We start from the raw sequence: 20,833 nt of genomic DNA on the forward strand, positions 1-20,833 counted from the left end.
GTTTCATTATGGTTTTCCTACATCTATGCAATATATTTTGATTACGCTGTTCATGGTGGCACATGCCAGTAGTCAAATTCTGAAGAGGATGAGGCAGAAGAGTAATAGTAAAACAATGTATTTCAAGAAAATATTACAGAGAACATGGCAGTGTATCATTTCTTCAGATCCTCCAAACTATTCTAAGTTTGCCATGTATTTTTTTGAACTTGTTTCATTAAACATATCCTTCTAATTATAACAGTGTGCTCTCAATATTATACTTTCAGCTCTAATGAAGATTAATACATGAATTGACTTCTGAAAAATATGGTTAAAGGTGAAATGAATTATGTGTGTCACTTAGCTTTTACCTAAGAACCTACACATTAGATCTCTCTTGAAAAAGTTTTTATAAAAAAAAATGTATTTTTGGGAAATCTAAACATCAGTAATATTAAGTTTTACTTTTTGGTCCTGTTAGTAGTAATATTAAGTTTTACCTTTTGGTCCTGTTAGTAGTAATATTAAGTTTTATTTTTTGGTCCTGTTAGTTACTACTTGATATTTTAATTAAATAATAATAATTATTTATAAAATAATAAAATTATTAAAATAATTTTAATTAAATCTTGTTTTAGAGTTAGCAAATACTTTGTAATCTCTGTTACAAAAGAGATAGTTGGATGGGAGTTAAGAACATAGCACAGTTGCTAGAGTGCTGCCGAGTATGCATAATACACAGAGCTTCAGTACCGTATAAAACAAGGTGCAGAGGTGCGTATCTCTAATCCCATCACTCTGGAAGTAGATGCAGAAGGATCAGTTCATGGTCACCCTTAGCTTCACAGTGAGTCTGAGGCCAGCCTGGAAAAAATTATATACTCTTTGAGTGTGATGACATATACTTGTAATCCCATCACTCTGGAGACTTAAGACAGGAGGATGGAGTAGTCAAAGACAGCTGGATTTACAAGAGAAATTCTAATTTAAAAAAAAATCTTTAAAAAAATGTGTATTTTAAATAGAGATATTGTCTAAAAAAGGTTATCAGTGCATTTCATTATAACAGATGTAAATTATATCATTAGTCTTTGTGTTGATTGTACTTCATTTTATTTTTACTTAGTTTATGGATTAAAATTTTAAGCCATTTTAAATCATTTTAAGGTAGTAAACAAGCTCTAGAAATCCTGGATTTTGTGTTGTGGATGTCAGGCTTGTAATGCAGAAGATTTTTACAGGTTTATAAACTACTTTGCAAGTAGATGGTTGTTAAAGGTTACATTTAAGCTCTTTTGTTCTGTGTTATCAGGAAAGGTCCTCTGTCTACAGAGCTTTTCCATACTTCATATGGCCCCTTTTATATTTATGTCCATCGTAGATGGCAAAACCTTTATAGTTGGTCATTTGACTAGTGAATAAAATGTCTAATAATGGTGTGTCTTTTAGATAGAGCTGACATTTATTTATTTATTTTTGGTTGTTTTTTTTTTTTTGAAACAGGGTTTCTCTGTGGTTTTGGAGCCTGTCCTGGAACTAGCTCTTGTAGACCAGGCTGGTCTCGAACTCACAGAGATCCGCCTGCCTCTGCCTCCCGAGTGCTGGGATTAAAGGCGTGCGCCACCACCGCCCGGCTAGAGCTGATATTTAAAAAGAGACCGGTCTCTAAAGAGTTCTTCCATTCTTCTGATTTTGTTAGCCCTTCCTTTTACCAAACTTAAATATTTTCTCAAATTTGGCTTAGCTTTGCACAGTTCCTCTTGAAGAATAAAGAACTGTTTATTATTTGTAGAAGCTGTTCAAACATGTGCAAAGAAGAGAGTATGTTAGTTTTTTGTAATTTTCAATTTATGTTTCTGCTTGTCCCCTGCCAGGTACCTAAAACAGAAAGAAAGAAAAGAAGGAAAAAAGAAACTGATTTGGTAAGTTACATTCTTGGTATATTATAAGAAATAATATTTTTCAGCTTAGTAGCTTGATGCAGATCTTGTATTCCTGTGAACAGCTTTACCAGATCCCTAGAATGTACTCACATGCCTTTAAAAAAGTAAGAATGGGGGCTGGAGAGATGGCTCAGCGGTTAAGAGCATTGCCTGCTCTTCCAAAGGTCCTGAGTTCAATTTCCAGCAACCACATGGTGGCTCACAACCATCTATAATGAGACCTGCAGGAAAAATACTGTATACATAATAAAAAAAAAATACTACCATGACCATCCTGGAAAAAAAAATAAAAAATAAAAAAGTAAGAATGATAATGGACCTGAAATCCCAAGAACACCTACTTTTAGTACTGGTTTTATAAAATGAAAGAAAATTTGGAATATTTTCTTATGTAATTACTGTTTTCTAACTTGCTTACTATTTGTTAACTTAACTCTCTAACCATCTCATGAAAGTGGAATTGTACAATTCCTGGTTGTACAATTCCTGGCTTTTGCATGTGGTATTCTTGAGATTCACCCATGTTATTTTATCAATAGTCAGCTACATTGAATATTTAATAGAATTGCATTATAGACATACCACTTTATGGGAGGTTGTGCTGAGGACTTTTGGCATGCTAGGCAGTTATTCTACCACTGATTTGTAGCCTGAACCTTTTTATTTTATTTACATTTTTATTTACCAGTTCATAGACATTTGGGTTGGTTTATGGTTTAATTTGCATTTCCCTCATGGCTAATGATGTTAAACATCTTTTTATGTGTCTGGTAGTCATTTGTATTTCATTGTTCGGTTATTTATTCAGCACTTTTTAAGTTGGTTTTTTTATTGGGTTATAACTTTAATATATTAGATGGGTGCTGTGAAAGCTAACAAGACTGTAAAAGAATGAAACTATGTACTTTAGCTATCAGTCTTCATCAGTTCCAAATGAATCAAAGACCTTAGCATTAGACCTAAGAAAAAAGTTGAGACAACAAAACACTTCAAGATGGTGGGCATGTGGACAGAAAAATGATTAACAATTGACAGATGGGACTTGTGAAATTAAAAGGTTTTTTTATAGCAAGAAAAACAACCCAGTCAAAGAAAAAAAATGGTTCAAAGTATTGAACATAGAATTCTCAAAAGAAAAAAAATATAAATGAGCAATAAATATTTTTAAAAGCATTAACATCCTTAGTCACCAGGAAAGAAGTAAATTGTAACTACTCAGAGATTACAAATCACACTGATCAAAATGAGAATCAGCAGGAAAACAAATAGATGTATATATTTTGTAAGCTGCTTTCTAGCAAATTTAAGAAACAATCTTCCAATAAAGTAAAATTGAAGAGCAATGGACATACTGCTTAATTCCACCAAACCTTTGAAATCATCCTCACCTTGCACTAAAGCCAGATAAAGATACAACACAAAGGAAATTGTAGGTCAGTCAGTGTTCTTTATGAATGCAGACACAAAAACTCTCAATAAAACATTTGCAAAGAGAATTCAAGAACTTAGTAAGAAGATTGTGGTAGCTTGAAAAAAAATGGCCCCCAATGGGAGTGGCACTATTAGGAGGTATGGCCTTGTTGGAATGGTGTGGTCTTTTGGAGGAAGTGTGTCACTGTGGAGGTGGCCTTTGAGGCCTCATATATGCTTAAGCCATGCCCAGTGAGACAGACCACTTCCTATTGCCTGTGAGTCAAGGTATAGAACTCTCAACTACTTCTCCAGCACCAGATCTGTCTGTATGCTGTTTTGCTTCCGCAATGATGATATAAGTGAGCCACCCAATTAAAAGTTTTTTCTTTTTAAGAGTTGCCATGATAATTGTGTCTCATCACAGCAATAGAAATCCTAATTAAGACAAAGACCATGCATGTACCATGACCAAGTTTCTTTCATTCCAGTGATATAAGGATGGTTTGACATATGCAAGTCAATAAATATAATAAAGCTCATAAATACATTTAAGAATCCAGATTACATAATTATATCAATTGATACGGAGAAGGTCTTTACCAGAGTTCAACATCCCTTAATGATAAAAGCCATGAAGAAACTGGAAATAGAAGACACATCCACATAATAAATGGAATATATGATAAGTCCAGAGCCAACATTATATTAAGTAGGGGAAAACCTAAAAGCATGTCCTCTAAACACAATAACAGTCATGTCTTTTCTCTACTCTTATTTCCTGTAATATTCAAAATCATAGCTAGAGCCATAAGACAAGAATAAAAGGAATAAAAAAGTCAGATTATCCCTATTTACAAATGGTTCTATACTGACAAAACCCTAAAGACTACCATAAGCCTATTACATGTAGTAAACACTTTATGCAATGTGACAGTATAAAATTAACAAAATAGCTTTTTATTACCAGTAATGAACTTGCTAAGGAAAAAAAAATCCCATTCATAATAGCTTAAAAAAAGAAAAGCCCTTATCAAGCAAGAAGATGGAGAAAAATCTCCATGCTCATGGATTGACAGAGTTAATATTTAATATTTTTACCAAAAACCATCTACAGATTTAGTGCAGTTCCTAAAATTTGGATGGAAGCACAAAATACCCTGAAAGCCAGAGCAATCCTAAGAAGAAAGAGCAATGCTGAAGGTATCACAATACTTGTATTCAAACTATGCTACAGAGCCATAATAACAAAAACATGGTTCCAGTACAAAAATTGCCTTGTCAGGTCAATGGAATAGAATAGATGACCCATAAGTAAACACTTAAATACTTAATATTTGACAACGGAGTCAAAAAATAAATAAATAAAATGGAAAAAAAATTTAGTCTCTTAACAAATGGTACTGAAAAAAACTGAATGTCAATATCTGTCAACTTGTACAGAAATCAGTTTCAAACTGGAAAGACCTTAATATAAAATCTGAAAAATATGAGGCGGATAGAAGAAACCACAGGCAAAAATTTCAAGATTACAAGTCTAGGCAAGGACATTCTGACAAGGACTTACAACATAGGAAATAGTCCCAAGAATTGACAAATTGGAGTTGCACAAAATTAAAAAGCTGCTTTACCAGAAAACACAAGTGAAGAAACAGAGGGAGGGTCCTGCCAACTATTCATCTGAAAGAATCTGTAAAATATTTCAAAAATTAAAAACCAAAATAAAACCTTTTTAAAATTAATAATCAATTGAACTAATTTTTTTCTCGACAGAAAAGTAAAAAGGCTCATACATGAAAAATGTTCAAAACTTTCAACCATCATGGAACTACAGATTAAAACTAGTTTGAGATTCTACTTCACACAGCCAGAATGACAGCCAGTTAGTTGTTCATCAACAGATTAATGGGTAAAGAAAATGCTACAGGCTGGGCAGTGGTGGCACACGCCTTTAATCCCAGCAGAGGCAGGTGGATCTCTGTGAGTTCGAGGCCAGCCTGGTCTACAAGAGCTAGTTTTAGGACAGGTGCCAAAGCTACAGAGAAACCCTGTCTTGAAGAAAAAACCAAAAGAAAGGAAAGAAAAAATTTACATATATACAATGAAATTTTAAATGGTTGTATAGAATGTATTTGTGACATTTGCAGTAATATGTATGGAACTGTCAGACTAAGAGAAATAAACAAGTCTGAAACACATATCACATGTTTTATCTTGTGTAGCTTACAGATTTAATTTTTTATATCTGTTAAATGTATATGTGCAGCATTAAAGTAGAAAGTAGAATGTGAGAGTGAAGTCTAAAGTGGGGGAGGAACAAGAGAGGGTAATATATGTCATGAGAGCAGAACAAGGAACTGTTTCAGAGAAGGAAACCAGCAAGAACAGTAAGAGAACAAACAAGAACAGATTTCCCAGGCAAGTCAGTGGCCTTTAATCCTAGCACTTGGGAGACAGAGGTAGGTGGATCTCTGTGAGTTCAAGGTCGGCCTGATCTATCCGGGAGTCCAGGCCAATCAGGGCTATATAGTGAGATCCTGTCTCAACCAAATCAACACGAAAGATGTGTATGCATTGAAAATGTCACATTGAAACCATTTTCTCTTTTATAGTAACTAAAAAGTTGATTAGGAAAAAAACCATAAAAATAATTATTTATATTGATTCTTAATGTACTTATATTTTCAATATTAATTCAAAATTAATTTATGAAATAGGTATAATTTATGAAAACAAAAGCCTTTCGAACTCATGGTTGATTTCCAATAACAAAACATTTTTTGGAATTTCAAAACATATTAGAAATGTTGCTTTCAATTTAACATGCTTAGTCACATAAGATAGCTACCACTTGCTTGTTGAGTTGCATTGTTTTTATAATATCTACATATCTAAGGGACAAACTATACTTTATATCATTATTTCTTGGAGGAATCATAATTCTCTACCTGGAATAAATACCCATGAAGTCTTAGCACGAGGTTGGAGGAGTTCCCATTTGCCAGCCATGTTAGGGAAGCGTTTACTTGATTGGCTGTTGTATAAATAGTGAAATCTCTTCATTCAGGTGGAAGAGCACAACGGCCACATCTTTAAGGCCACCCAGTATAGCATCCCTACATACTGTGAATACTGTTCTTCCTTGATATGGATAATGGACAGAGCCTCTGTTTGCAAATGTAAGTATTAGACATCTTTGAGGGAACAGCCTTTATGGTCTTCTCTTGTGTCCACATGTGTGCAAAACTAGTACTATATGTTTGTTAAGTTATGCAGCCACTTGGAGTAATTCTCAAGCCCTCTTGGACTATAACTGCAGTACTTTTTAGTGCCCGAGCAGCAGCTGAACTTTGGAAAACATTTTGCTAGTTAGCCCTTTGTGAGTTTAATAACCCTCTTTAGTGCAGTCTTTCAGATGCATTCTAAGTTTTATGCCACCCTGGAACTTGCTCTCGGAAGGCTGTTATGACTGCCTGTAATGTCTTCAAGGAGCCTTTCCTATGGCTCCAGTGCAAATTTACCATCTTCTTCTTTTTCTTCTTCTTCCTTTTTTTTTTTCCTCTCTCAAGACAGGCTTTCACTGTGTTGCCTTGGCTATTCTGGAACCCACTCTTTAGGTCAAGCTGGCCTTGAACTCAGACATCTTCCTGCCTCTGTCTCCCCAGTGCTGGGATTAAAGGTGTGCTTCACCACCAACCAGGTTCCATCTTTTTAATGCAGCTATGGTCTTTTGTCCATATCTATGTGCCCCTTTCCTGGTAAAACTGAATATGTTTTATTTTACTTTCCAATTATCAATAAAAACTTGGCTAAATGTAGCCAGCAATAACCAGAACTATAGCCTGATGCTATAATGCTATGTTGTCCTAAAATTTCCTCCATCAAATTAATTAGTCCTTTAATTTGGCCTCACTCAAATTTTCAGAACCTGGATCAACATAGATAAAATTTTTGCTCAAAAATACAAATGGTCAGGGCTGGAGAGATGGCTCAGTGGTTAAGAACATCACCTGCTCTTCCAAAGGTCCTGAGTTCAATTCCCAGCAACCACATGGTGGCTCACAACCATCTATAATGATGTCTGGTGCCCTCTTCTGGCCTCCAGGCATACATGCCGACAAAATATTGTATACATAATAAATAAATTAAAAAAATACAAATGGTCTCTAGTCCAATTCTCCGTAGGGTTCACAAATGGAACATATGAACTTGGCCTTTACTGTCCTCATTTTTATTAGCAGTCTAGTTTTCCAGCCTCCTTCCATAATATCTCATCAAGTTCTATTTACAGAGCTCTAGAACTAGGACTTTTTTTTTATACTCACGCTCCATATTTTTCCACATTTCTGTTTGAAATCAGTTTCAGAGGTTTAAAATCACTTTTAAATTATAAGTTTAGCAAAGACAACAACCCTACTTCTTTGGTACCAGTTTTCTATGTTTATTTGTGTTGGTGTGACCACAGTGCCTGATAGAAACAGCTTAAGGGAAGACACATTTGTTTTGGCTCATGTTTTCAGGGATTGTAGTCCTTCATGCCCAATGGGCTGTGTGGTAGAGGCAAACCAAGAAGCAGAGGTTATGACCCACATGAGGGCAGGATGTAATCCTCAAATGCCCACCTTTAGTGACCAATTTCACCCAGTTGAGTTTCCACCTTATAATGGCTCCACAGCCTCCCCAAAATGGTGCCACTAGATGGGGAATAAACTTTTAAATAATGATCCTATGGGACTTTCAGATTCAAACTTGAATAAAGCAAGAACTTTCATTTTATTATCAGTTATCTTAAGAATTATAATGAGATAGTAGGAAGTAATCTGAAATGTACTTGATTCAAACACTTTGACTTTAAACTAAGCAGTAGTTCTCAATTTTCCTAATATTGTGACAGTTCCTCATGTTGTGACCACAAACCATAAAATTATTTCATTGCTTCTTCCTAACTGTAATTTTGCTGCTGTTAGGGATTGTACTGTAAATATTTGATATGCAGAATATCTGATATGTTATCCACAAATGGTTTGAGACCCACAGGTTGAGACCTGCTGATTTGGAGAATTTGCTTTTTTATGGCCAAAGTGGATTTAGATTAATTTTTTAATAGGATTAATGGTTTTTATGACTGTCTCGATTTCACCAGTATAATACCATGGCCTCTTCTACTTGATTTTAGTTTTAAAAACATAAAAAATTAGAAGTTTAAGAGAGAATATTTTTGTTAGTTTGCAAGAAGTTCACCTGGTATAAGCAGAATGACAGAAGTCACCTTGTTCTCAATATCCCCCCATCAAGTGTCTCCTACTTAGCTAGCTGTCTGGCTACATTGTTATCAAGCCATTCCAAGAAATTGTTTTTTGTTTGGTGTTTTTTGTCTTTGAGTGTTTATCTATGTAGCTATGGCTGGCCTCAAACTCACAAAGATCTTACTTTTGCTTCCCAAGCCTAGACATTATTTTTGCTCTAAACTTTTTTTTTTTTTAATCTTATGTTTCCTACCGTAGCTAATACTCTGCTTATATTATTCTTTAGAGCTCAATTCTGGTACTTTAGGAATGATAAATAAGTTCTTTCCTATTTTTTAAAATATACTGCCAATTTCATTTCAGTAAGCATTTTTGATAATAATGCCTTTGAGTGTAATCAAGATTATTAATTGGTATTTCTGGAGTTTCAACAGGCTTTGGAGCACTACCTTGTGAATCAAACTATAAAGATAGATAAATAATCCGTTGGAGTTGTGGGAGTGGGGGATATAAATACAGTAGGACTGGCACCCTAGAAAAAATAGAAAGCTCATTGTTCTATTGAAACAATTTCTAAAGAAATTGTTCATTGACACTGACTGAAAACGTTAGGTGTTTTCAACTGCATGTCCATTAACAGAGGTTATCTCAAACAAAATGTATTCATGACCTTAGAGCAGATTCACCTTCAAAGAAACAAACTGTATTCAAATAAATTGTGAACTTGGTAAGTTCTTGCTATTGATTTGCAGACTAAAATTGCTACATCCTTAACCTGTTTTCCAGTGTGTAAGTATGCTTGCCATAAGAAGTGCTGTCTGAAAACCACAGCCAAGTGCTCCAAGAAGGTAAGATAGTCCCACCCTCAGGACTACACAGTGGATCTGCAAGGTTTTTGGTCGCATGGAAAGAAGTTAGAGCTTCTTTGGGTTTATAATACAGTGGTTTTCAAACTTCACTACCCCAGATCACATTACAAAGTATGTTTTTTGTTTGTTTGTTTTGGTTTTTTCATTTATTTATTTGTTTGTTTATTATATATACAATATTCTTTCTGAGTGTATGCCTGAAGGCCAGAAGAGGGCACCAGACCTCATTACAGATGGTTGTGAGCCACCATGTAGTTGCTGGGAATTGAACTCGGGACCTTTGGAAGAGCAGGCAATGCTCATAACCACTGAGCCTTCTCTCCAGCCCCTTGTTTTGGTTTTTCGAGACAGGGTTTCTCTGTAGCTTTGGAGCCTGTCCTGGAACTAGCTCTTGTAGACCAGGTTGGCCTCGAACTCAGAGATCTGCCTTCCTCTGCCTCGCGAGTGCTGGTATTAAAGGTGGTATCCTAAGTTTTGTAAGAAAGCAAACTGAGCAAGCCATGAGAGGGATAAGCCAATTAGCAGTGTTCCTTCATCACTTCTTCACTTCCTGCCTTGAGTTTTTGCCCAGACTTCCTTGGACTATGATGTGGAAATGTAAACAAAATAAACCCTTTTCTCCTAAGTTGCTTTCGTCTTAGTGTTTTTATCACAGCAATAGAAACCTAACCAAGAAAACAACAACCAAACAGTATTCTGTCTAGCGATCTTACATACTAAAGTCAGAGAAGGTTGTTGAGGTTTTAGCAGTAGGGGTAGGGTAGTTCCATACTGTCAAGATTTGAATCACTGTAATTTGTTCATTAGAGAAATAAGACTAAAATTTAGAAATATTTTGTTTCAGGATATGGTTTTTAGCTGAAAAGCTATTTAGCCTCAATGGCAAAGAATCAAATTAGGATAAGATTTTTCAGAGTTTCACACTGCTAAGGAGGGCAAAGAGAATTTTAGGACTATTCAAAGAGAAAGTAGTTCCCCAGACTCTCAGTGAGAGCTATGTCAAGAAATACACCCTAGGAATGGGGCTGAATCATTGATGACTGAGATTAACAAAATTTACCAATTAGCTTTAAGGTGGTTCTTAATTAGATTATGGTGCTATTTCCTTATTCTGAGCACCTACAAGAGAGGAAGAACCTCTCCAAAGAAAGAGCATCACTCAGCACATTATATTTTTTCCAAATATACTAGACACAAAGAATTAGACTACTTAATAGTCAATAAAATAGATTCCAATAGTTATTTAAGTATCAAATATATAGCTTTAAGCTTTAATGAATGTTTAAATATCTAGTTTTATTTCACAATTTTTAACTATTAACTTTGATACTGAAGGGAGAGCCTTAACATTTTAAAAGATGATAAGTGTATTATGCATGCATCATATTAATAGCAAAACTTTTTGTTAATGTTTATTTATTTGCTTAAATCACTGCATGGAGATTATTTCATTTTTTTTCTAATTATCATATACTCTATACTAGGTGGTTTCAAGCCATATATACTTAGCAACTTAGTAGATGTTTAGTTAAGTTGATATGGTGACAATACTAACATTTAATATGCATCCCTAAAACTTTCTAAATATTTTGCCTCAGATCTTGAAATAGTATTAGAGGTGTTATTTTATTACTGATTTAACATCCTTCAAATAAAATATGGAATTGATTCTCTGAGAATTAAGTGCTTACATGTAAAATGTATGCATGCACAATAAGAGAAAACTAGTTCTTGGCTCTTTGAAATTCTCCAGTAGTGTCTCTTAGCTTTCAGAATAAAGTCCAAATGCACTTTATAGCCTTTGCCTAGCTTTTTGTTCATTTTTAGTTTCGCCATACCAGACGGTGTAACATCACAGATTCTGTGACTCCACATTTCCTAGTCCTCTCTTGGTTTCTCAGGTACCACCTGCTTCTCAACATCAGTGTGAAGCATCAGATCTTTTTGAGATCCTTCGTTGCTATTTTTTGTTGTTGTTTATTTTGGTTGGTTTTGTTCTGGGTTTGGTTTGTGTGAGACAGGGTCTCATGTAGCTCAGACTGGCCTGGAACTCTCTTGAGTAGCCTAGGATGACTTGGAACTTCTGATTCTCCTGCCTCTCCTTCCCAAGTCCTTGAAATAGCATAGTGTTTTAGAAATTAACAATTTTTAAAAAAATTCTGTGGATTTCCCAAAGTACGTGGCAAATGTTTTAAGGGTTTTTTTTTTTTTTGGTTGTTGTTGTTATGGTTGTTTAGTTTTTGCATACAAAATTGAAATCCTTTCTCCCACAACTAACCTCATCTTTTGCTGGAATTGATTTTTTTTTCTCCCCGAGATAGGGTAGCCCTACCTAGCTTTTGTGGAACCAATTCTTGTAGACCAGGCTGACCTCGAACTCACAGAGGTCCTCCTGCTTCTGCTTCCTGAGTGCTGGGATTAGAGGTGTGCGCCACCACCACCTAGCTTGGAATTGATTTTTGATGGGAAGAAGTAGCAGCCCATTGCTACTACCTCTAGTCTTTGTTTTCTTTTATGGATTCCCAGTGGAAATGACTGAAAGTAGTATCTCATGAATTTATATTTTTTAAATCATAATTCCCTTTCCTCTAAACTGCAGAGGTTATTTGCATAACACTAGGAAAATAAAAAGTAATTTTCTAAAGATTGACTAACCATGTTCTGTAGTGTTTGAATGCATGTAGAAACAAAATTTATCTTCCATTTAGTATGATCCAGAGCTGTCATCTCGGCAATTTGGGGTTGAACTGTCTCGATTGACTAGTGAAGACCGAGCTGTTCCTTTAGTGGTTGAGAAGCTCATAAACTACATTGAAATGCATGGGCTTTATACCGAAGGTATTTACCGAAAGTCTGGTTCAACTAATAAAATCAAGGAACTTCGACAAGGTCTAGATACAGGTAAGATAGTGTGCCTCCCAATTAAGATGTAATACTTTTATTTTAAAGTTGTTTCAGTTTTTATTACATATTGCTTCTCTAAATGTAGGGCCAGAACCTTTTCTGTGGTACTTGTTTGTTTTTTTTGAATCTTTGACTGTATTCAGTTAATTCATCAAACATGTGTTGACAGTAAATAATTGTACAAGGTATTGTTAGGTACTTGAAAAAGATCTCACTCTATATGACACACTGATTAGATCTTGACATTCTTAATTTATGAAGAGGAAAATGTAGGTTCAGAGAAATTAATGAAATGTTGACTCAAGGCAACAAAGATTTTTAGAAACAGTCTTGTGAATTTACAGATGTCATTTATCTTCATTTATAGATAAGGGACCAGGCTGATAGAGCAGCTTATCTTAACTGTTTATCTTAACTACTTATTGCCAACAAGTGACCATGTCGGAATTTAATCCAGTGTTTTCTGGATCTATAATTTAAAGTACTGCCTATAAGTCTTCACTACAGGTGGTATTTTTTTTTTACTGTTTTTAATTGAGTTAAACATTTTTTTCCACTCCCTTCCTTCGTCCCCCTCCCCTTCTACCCACTCCCATACCCCCACACTCCCAATTTACTCAGGAGATCTTGTCGTGCTATTGTTTGCAGTAGATTTTCCTATTCCTGTTTGTATTGAGGACTTTATTTAAACTGCTAGTGAGTTGAGCACTTATTAGTGTAAAGCTTAATCCTAGAGTATATGGAAGGGCTTGTCTTTGGTTTAATTCTCAAGTTAACACTTTTTGTCATTTTTGAACCAAAGGTTTTCTATTTCCATCCATTTGCATGCAAAATTCAAGAAGCCCTTGTTTTTTACTGCTGAGTAGTACTCTAATATGTATATATTCCATACTTTCTTCATCCATTCTTCCATTGAAGGGCATCTAGGTTGTTTCCAGGTTCTGGCTATTACAAACAATGCTGCTATGAACATAGTAGAGCATATACTTTTTGTTGTATGATAAGGCCTCTCTTGGGTATATTCCCAAGAGTGGTATTGCTGGGTCCAGGGGTAAGTTGATCCCAAATTTCCTGAGAAACCGCCACACTGCTTTCCAAAGTGGTTGCACAAGTTTGCATTCCCACCAGCAATGGATGAGTGTACCCCTTTCTCCACAACCTCTCCAGCAAAGGCTATCATTGGTGTTTTTTATTTTAGCCATTCTGACAGGTGTAAGATGGTATCTTAAAGTTGTCTTGATTTGCATTTCCCTGATCACTAAGGAAGTTGAGCATGACCTTAAGTGTCTTTTGGCCATTTGAACTTCTTCTGTTGAGAATTCTCTGTTCAGCTCAGTGCCCCATTTTATAATTGGGTCGATTAGCCTTTTACGGTCTAGTTTCTTGAGATCTTTATATATTTTGGAGATCAGACCTTTGTCAGTTGCAGGGTTGGTGAAGATCTTCTCCCAGTCAGTAGGTTGCCTTTGTGTCTTAGCGACAGTGTCCTTTGCTTTACAGAAGCTTCTCAGTCTCAGGAGGTCCCATTTATTCAATGAGGCAAAAGGTTGCATTTATGTGACTAAGAACCATAGTGTTTTTTTTTTGTTTGTTTTGTTTGGAACTAATCAGTAAGAAATAAATTAGTAAGAAAACAACCGGAAATGCCTGATAAAACTCAGGTAGTAAATTCTGACTGTCAGAACTTGATCTACTCTAGTTTATGGGCATTTGTTAGGTTTGGCTCTTGACCTGTGCAACAGAACAAATGTCATTCATTCATTCTGTATACTAATAGTCTAATCAGTAATCTTGAGCAAAGTAGGAGGAAGCATTTCCCTGCCGTCTAGTCTCTAAGAATGTCAGCCTTGTTTTTAGAAAATGTCTTTTAGGGCTTTCCCCTTAGACTTGTGAAGCATGGGTGCTCAAGAGTGAGGCATGTGGGCCACTCTAAAACAAGTACAAAAAATCGAAAGTAAGCCCCTAGAAACTTCTATAATTGATTCTTCTTCCATCAAAACATTTGTGTTCACAACAGGTATAAGCATTATTCCTTCACAGTCAGAAATGACAATTCCAAGCATAGAATTAGAGTGTGGGAGATATACATTAGTTTAGTTAGGAAACATGAAGCCTTCTTTTAGTATATTTACTTTGAACTGTTTGAATCTTTTTGCATGCTTTGTCTCTAATAGATGCTGAAAGTGTAAACCTAGATGACTATAACATACATGTTATTGCAAGCGTATTCAAACAATGGCTTCGTGATTTGCCCAATCCACTCATGACCTTTGAACTCTATGAGGAATTTCTTCGAGCTATGGGTAAGCACAAGCTTCAAGGGTTTAAAGGACAGGCTTAGACTTGATAAAGCAACCCCGTCTGTTGTATTCATTATTAAGTCTTTCTATAGGAGTGTAGCCCTTAAGGGTCCTAAATTAAGCTTGTGGCAGAGTACAAAACTGCCAGTGCAGCCGGGCGGTGGTGGCGCACGCCTTTAATCCCAGCACTCGGGAGGCAGAGGCAGGCGGATCTCTGTGAGTTCGAGGCCAGCCTGGTCTACAAGAGCTAGTGCCAGGACAGGCTCCAAAGCTACAGAGAAACCCTGTCTCGAAAAAACAAAAACAAACAAACAAAAAAAAAACAACAAAACTGCCAGTGCACTGTTACCTATTCAACAGTTGGTTTTTTTTGTAGATTTTCTAAAAGTTTCTGAGTAAGCCACTTTGTTGCTTCTCAAAAAGTAACTGAAAGATATGGGTTATAAAAACAGTAAAGTAGCAAGTAGGAGATTTTAGGGTGGGCTAACATTCTGTTGTGAATCTAAGCAGGAACTGTGTCTGAAGGTAGCTGTTTTATTCCAGATGGGCTCTGTGCTTTAAATGTGTTGTATATTTGTAAAGGTCTGCCCAGAGGTATTTAGAGCCCGAGGACATAGAATAGTTCATTTTAATGAGAACCCAGTCTGTCACATAATGACTGAAATACTAGACTGCTTGCTGTCATCAAGGGCTGCTGGAGGGCAAACTTAACTCTGGGAATTCAAATACAGGGAGCCAAGTATCTGAGAGCTATTTCTGCTTCCTCAAGCTGAAACCATCATATTCTGCTGGAGCGTATCCATCCAGGAAGAAGATAAAGCATGTAACAGGAATATTCAGTGTAACTTGCTATTCTTACCAATTTTTAGGCCTTCAGGAGAGAAAGGAGACAATCCGTGGAGTGTACTCTGTAATTGATCAGCTCTCCCGAACTCATCTCAACACACTGGAACGCCTCATCTTTCATCTAGTTAGGTAACTTAACAGTTTCTTTAGGATTTTTCTTTCCTTTTTTTTTTTCCTCCCAAGACAGGGACTCATTATGTATCTTTGGCTATATTGGGACTCACTATGTAGATCAGGGTGGCTTTGAACTCAGAGATCTTCCTGCCTCTGCCTTACAAGTGCTGGGATTATACACCACCGTGCCTGGCTTTTTTTCAGGGGAGGAGGTCAGGATTCCATTCAGTTGAAGAACTTGAATGTATAAAGTCAGTGCCTTTCCTGGGAATGTAGTTCAGAAGTAGAATGCTCCTTTAGTGTGCACAAAGCCCTCGGTTTGGTCCTTGTAATGTTTATAAAACAACACCCCCTACTCCTTTCTGCCTTTCTACCTTTTGTACCTAAAATATGGGGTTAGGGCTTTTTCAAGGAGAAATTTGCTAAGTCGAGTGATTGTTGGTCATGTAGCTGCTCCCACCTCATGGTAGCACCAAGTAACTCAGCCATTTTGACACCTGAACTAGAAAAGAGTGAACATCAGCTTTCTGGGAGTTGGTTCAGATTATACTCAGGAATTAACTGACTAGAGGATTCAGGAGTAGGTCTTTTACTCTATATGTAAATATTAGAAGGGGTTGGGAGTATAACCCTCTCTCTGGTCAGATGTGTGAGATGTTTGGGAATGTGTTAAAACTTCTAGGTGTTCAAGAGATGTCTCAGAGGTTAAGAGCATTGGTTGCTCCTCCAGGGAGCCTGGGTTCAATTTCCAGCACCCATACAACAGCTCACAACTATCTGTAACTCCAATTCCAGGGTGTCTGACACTGTCACACAGACATACATGAGGCAAAACACCAATGCACATAAAATAAAAATAAATAAATCTTATTTTTAAAATTAAAAAACACCACAACTTCAACTCTGCATTCTGCAGACATGTTTATGATGTTGGACTTAAGCAGCAGGTCACTTGATATGCTGTAATGTTGACCTGTGAACCAGACTGTTTCAGAGAGTAGTAAAGTCCATTCTTCAGGTAAAGGGATAACTTTGGGGAAGTCTAGAATGTCTTCCTTAAATTTAGATGTGTATCCACACTGAACTATGGGGTTGATGGCATACTGTATTCTTTTCCATATTTTCCACTATTATTTTTATCACCTTTTCACTGGTGTTGGTTTTGCTTTATTCCTTAGGATTGCGCTACAGGAAGACACTAACCGAATGTCTGCTAATGCTCTGGCCATTGTGTTTGCACCTTGCATTCTCCGTTGCCCTGACACTACTGACCCACTGCAAAGTGTACAAGATATCAGTAAGACTACCACGTAAGGCCAGCCACATTCACCTCTACAGGATTTTAGTTGGTGTAGTTTTTTTTTTTATCCAAATATCAAACACAGTGAATGATTTCATAAGTTCCAGTGCCTGTAAAGCAGATTCTTGGGTATTCTAAGGCTTGCTTCAATTTAGGATTACTTACAGTTTTTAAATGTCAAGTTATTTGTAGTTTATATCTCCTTGTAATAAAGCATGTAGTCTAATCATGATCTTACGACTCTGGTTATAATTCTTCAGTATTCCAACATTTCACCCTGACCTTTTTTTCTTAACCCCCATCTCCCTATCTCCCTCCCTCCCTCCCTCCCTCCTTTCCTCTCTCTTTCTCTCTCTCCTTCTCTCCCTCCTTCTCTACCTCTCTCTCTCTCTGACTGCAGTGGGAACTTTTGGAAAAATTCAAGGGCTTGAGTCCCATCCCCAGAGTTGTCTGATTTATTAATTAATCTGGGATTATAGCCTGGGCGTTAGAATTTGTAACTATTTTCAGTTGGTTTCTAAAATGCAGACAATTATCAACCACCATTCTGAATCTTCTTTTCTCTGAGCTCATAAAATAAAGGATGCTTCCTTTATCCTTCAGCTATCTAGGACAGTCAGTTAAAAGTAGTCTAGGGATACTACACTTCATTTGATTTATTTATGCTTGTAATCGTTTTTTTTTTTTCTTTCTTCCTGTTTCAGCTGTGTGGAGCTGATTGTTGTAGAACAAATGAATAAATATAAGGCTCGTCTCAAAGATATAAGTAGCCTGGAATTTGCTGAAAATAAAGCAAAGACCAGACTATCACTGATTCGTAGATCAATGGTAAGATGCAAAACATGGAACCATGTTTTGGGAAGGGGTTTTCTATGTTTTTTTGAGTAAGTATTTGTAACATGAATTATGCACAGAAGGAACTTTTCAGAGGAAACACTGGTGCTAGGAATATCTGATGATCTTTAAGTTATTTTAGCTATAATGTACAGAATATATGTAATAAAATCTGCAGAATATTTTAAATATTTTGGATAAAAAGTTGGTGGCTTATTATCTTCCTGCTTACTTTATCTGTTCATGCCATAAACACTTAACTTTACCCTAGCTTTCTCTACATTCTTCCACTATCTTTTTCCTAATCTCAGCCATAAAATTTTTGGTGGTCTTTCCAAGATTCCTGACCGTAGAGAACTTAGTCATTCAGAATTGAATATGAACTAACTAACGTGCTTGATTCCTACGGAAGCAGAATTCTATTTATGAGTCTTCTATGATCAGATAAAGATTTATTTAGGGATTTGTTGTTGGGTTTTGAGATGTGCTAATAAAATTTATTTCTTTCATTTGCTTACTTTTGTATTTAGTGTCTTCTGTTTTAACCAGTGACCAGCAATTACGTATTATAATAACTCCAGTTACCATTAACTAAAACAGTAGGATCTGATGTTCTGATAAAACAACTGATGCCTTAAAGTTTAACTTTTGCCTACTTATTATTCCTCCTTTCAGTTGTAAACATTGTAGCAGCAGGCACTGATTTCAGATTCTCAGCAAATCTCTTAAAACAGCAGCTTCCTGATTTTCATATTTTTCTAGAGCTTCCACAATGCTTCTTCCATGCCATTATAGTTTGTATTTAGATTGGCGTTGAAATAACTGCTTCTTCCTTCCTATTTCAGCTTCCTTGCACAGAACAAATGTTCAACAGAGGGTAGGGTTAGAAGAATTCCAGACATTAAATGAAGCTTGTCTTAGGATTCCCATTACTATGATAAAATACTGTGACCATGAGCAGCTTAGAGAGGGAGGTGTTATTTTAGAGTTTATAGTCCATCATTCATTAGGTGAGAAGCCTGAAAGGAGAGACTATGGAAGAGGGCTGCTTACAGGCTAGCCCCTTGTGGCTTGCTCAGCTTGCTTGCTTATATATATTACCCAGGACTGCCTGTACAGGAGTGATACTGACCACAGTGAGCTTGACCCTCCTCCCATATAATCTTCAATCCAGAAAATGTATCACACACAGGCTTGCCCACAGACCAGTCTAATGAAGGTATTTTTCTCAACAGAGGTTCTGTCTTTGAAAATGACTCTAGCTTGTATCAAGTTGACATAAAACTAGCTAGCACAGTCATCATAGGATACGACCTAAATCTCCCCATAAGACATTACAAATGGAAATCCTATCTAAAATCAAAATTTTGGCCTGAGGCTTTACATGAGTTGATGCTTATCTTTAAGACAAAGTTGATCCTTGGCACTGCAAACAAACAGAAAAACCTTTTCGTATTAATAATTTTAGCTCAGTATTCAGAGATCTAAATTATTAGACTTAAGAAGGAAAGAAAGAGCTTCGTTACTACAAAACTGTATTTCAAAGCAAGTGGAAAAGTTGTGCATCCCACCTCCCCAGTACTGCAGAGAATGGATATATCATTCCACTGAAAGGTTTAGCCTTCTCTTTTAATGGGGCAATGACATGTACATTCTAACCTTCTGCTTTCCTTTTCATGTCCTTCCTAATCCAGAAACCTGTACTAATTGCAGTTAGATTTATGAGCATTACCCGCAGTTCAGTCTCGGTATGTATTAATATTGCAATGTGTCTTAGTCACTTCACATCATCGTGTCTCACTCATCCAGGAAATGTTCTGCTCTGTCAGTCATTCGTGCCTGTCTGCCTTACATGTTCAAACCCAGTTCAGGGCCCACTTATTGATCAGCCTTCACATGCCTTTTTCTTAATCACTTTCTTTACGTCCTTCACTTTATCTGCGTATGCAGGTGAACAGTGTTCATTTGAAATATACTGTTTTTCCTTGTCAGATAGTCCTTTAGAGTTTCTGTTGTGGTTAAATCTTTAAAACATGGGGGTTGAAGATAACTGAGGTTCTCAGATTCGTTCTGCTGTATGAGCTATATTCCTAGCAAATTCACTTTATTATTTGAAATACCTGTATGATTTTCAGTATCTATCATGAGTAATGCTTATGTATCTGTTCATAACTGTGACTCTAATGGTATCTTCCAAGATGTAGAAATACAGCTCTTACCTACTTAAGTGTTTGCCAGACAAGATTATGTTGTTGTTGCCTCTCTTTATTAACACTGTTTATGCAAAGGAGAAATGGAAGGGTAGAAAACTAAAATACCAAGCTGTGTGGAAACTAATTCCAAAATACCCATCTCTGTATACCCATTTTACCGGGAAGCATTATCTTATTGATCTGTAAGTACAGGTATCATTCACTATTAATGAGAAACTGTAGAAACAGTCAATTCTACTATATCAAGCTTCCCTTTTCCTCAGAATATAGCCCTAATAGCATGTCACTATTACTTTCTTTCACGTGCATTTTTTTATATTAAAATTTCAGTCATAGACTTGGTACCCTGTATTCTTCTCACTTCTTTACAGACTGTACCTTTATCTGGGGAGTTGTAGGGTGAACTTCCTTTGCAGGGCAGACTCAGCCTTTATCTGGGGAGTTGTAGGGTAAACTTCCTTTGCAGGGCAGACTCAGCCTTTATCTGGAGGAAGAATTTGAGTGAACAGAATTCTGCATACTGTTGTAGTGTTGTGTGGCAGTTCTGCTCTGTTCTGACAGTAGTCTAACTAAAGATGAGTGGGAGCTCCAGATTTACTCTCCTAACAGTCAGAGGAGACTTGTCATCTCTGTATAAATTGCCACTATCATTTAAGTCAGTGATCCTCAACCTTCCTAATGCTTTGGCCCTTTAATAGCATTCCTCATGTTGTGGTGACCCCCCCCCCAGCCCAGCCATAAAATTATTTTTGTTGCTACTTCATAACTGTAATTTTGCTACTGTTATAAATCATAATGTAAATATTTTTGGAGATAGAAGTTTGTCAAGGTAGTGACTCACAGGTTGAGAACTGCTGGTTTAAGATGGGACT

The 20,833-nt window shown here is 36.4% G+C and overlaps 1 protein-coding gene across 1 annotated transcript in view; it reads left to right on the forward strand.

Annotated features, from left to right (window-relative positions):
• Positions 1 to 19,496, forward strand: part of Myo9a (myosin IXA) — a gene marked incomplete at its 3' end in the record, with an annotated part of 191,454 nt that extends 171,958 nt beyond the window's left edge. Inside the window, exons 32-40 of the mRNA XM_013354586.2 lie at positions 1,857 to 1,904; positions 6,403 to 6,514; positions 9,368 to 9,429; positions 12,159 to 12,351; positions 14,529 to 14,657; positions 15,524 to 15,629; positions 16,793 to 16,924; positions 17,619 to 17,742; positions 19,443 to 19,496. Coding sequence (XP_013210040.1) covers positions 1,857 to 1,904; positions 6,403 to 6,514; positions 9,368 to 9,429; positions 12,159 to 12,351; positions 14,529 to 14,657; positions 15,524 to 15,629; positions 16,793 to 16,924; positions 17,619 to 17,742; positions 19,443 to 19,496 — 960 coding nt within the window. The remainder of the gene's footprint in view (positions 1 to 1,856; positions 1,905 to 6,402; positions 6,515 to 9,367; positions 9,430 to 12,158; positions 12,352 to 14,528; positions 14,658 to 15,523; positions 15,630 to 16,792; positions 16,925 to 17,618; positions 17,743 to 19,442) is intronic.
• Between the last annotated feature and the right edge of the window lie 1,337 nt (positions 19,497 to 20,833).

This window comes from Microtus ochrogaster, unplaced genomic scaffold, assembly GCF_000317375.1.
Source record: "Microtus ochrogaster isolate Prairie Vole_2 unplaced genomic scaffold, MicOch1.0 UNK49, whole genome shotgun sequence".
NCBI lineage: Eukaryota > Metazoa > Chordata > Mammalia > Rodentia > Cricetidae > Microtus > Microtus ochrogaster.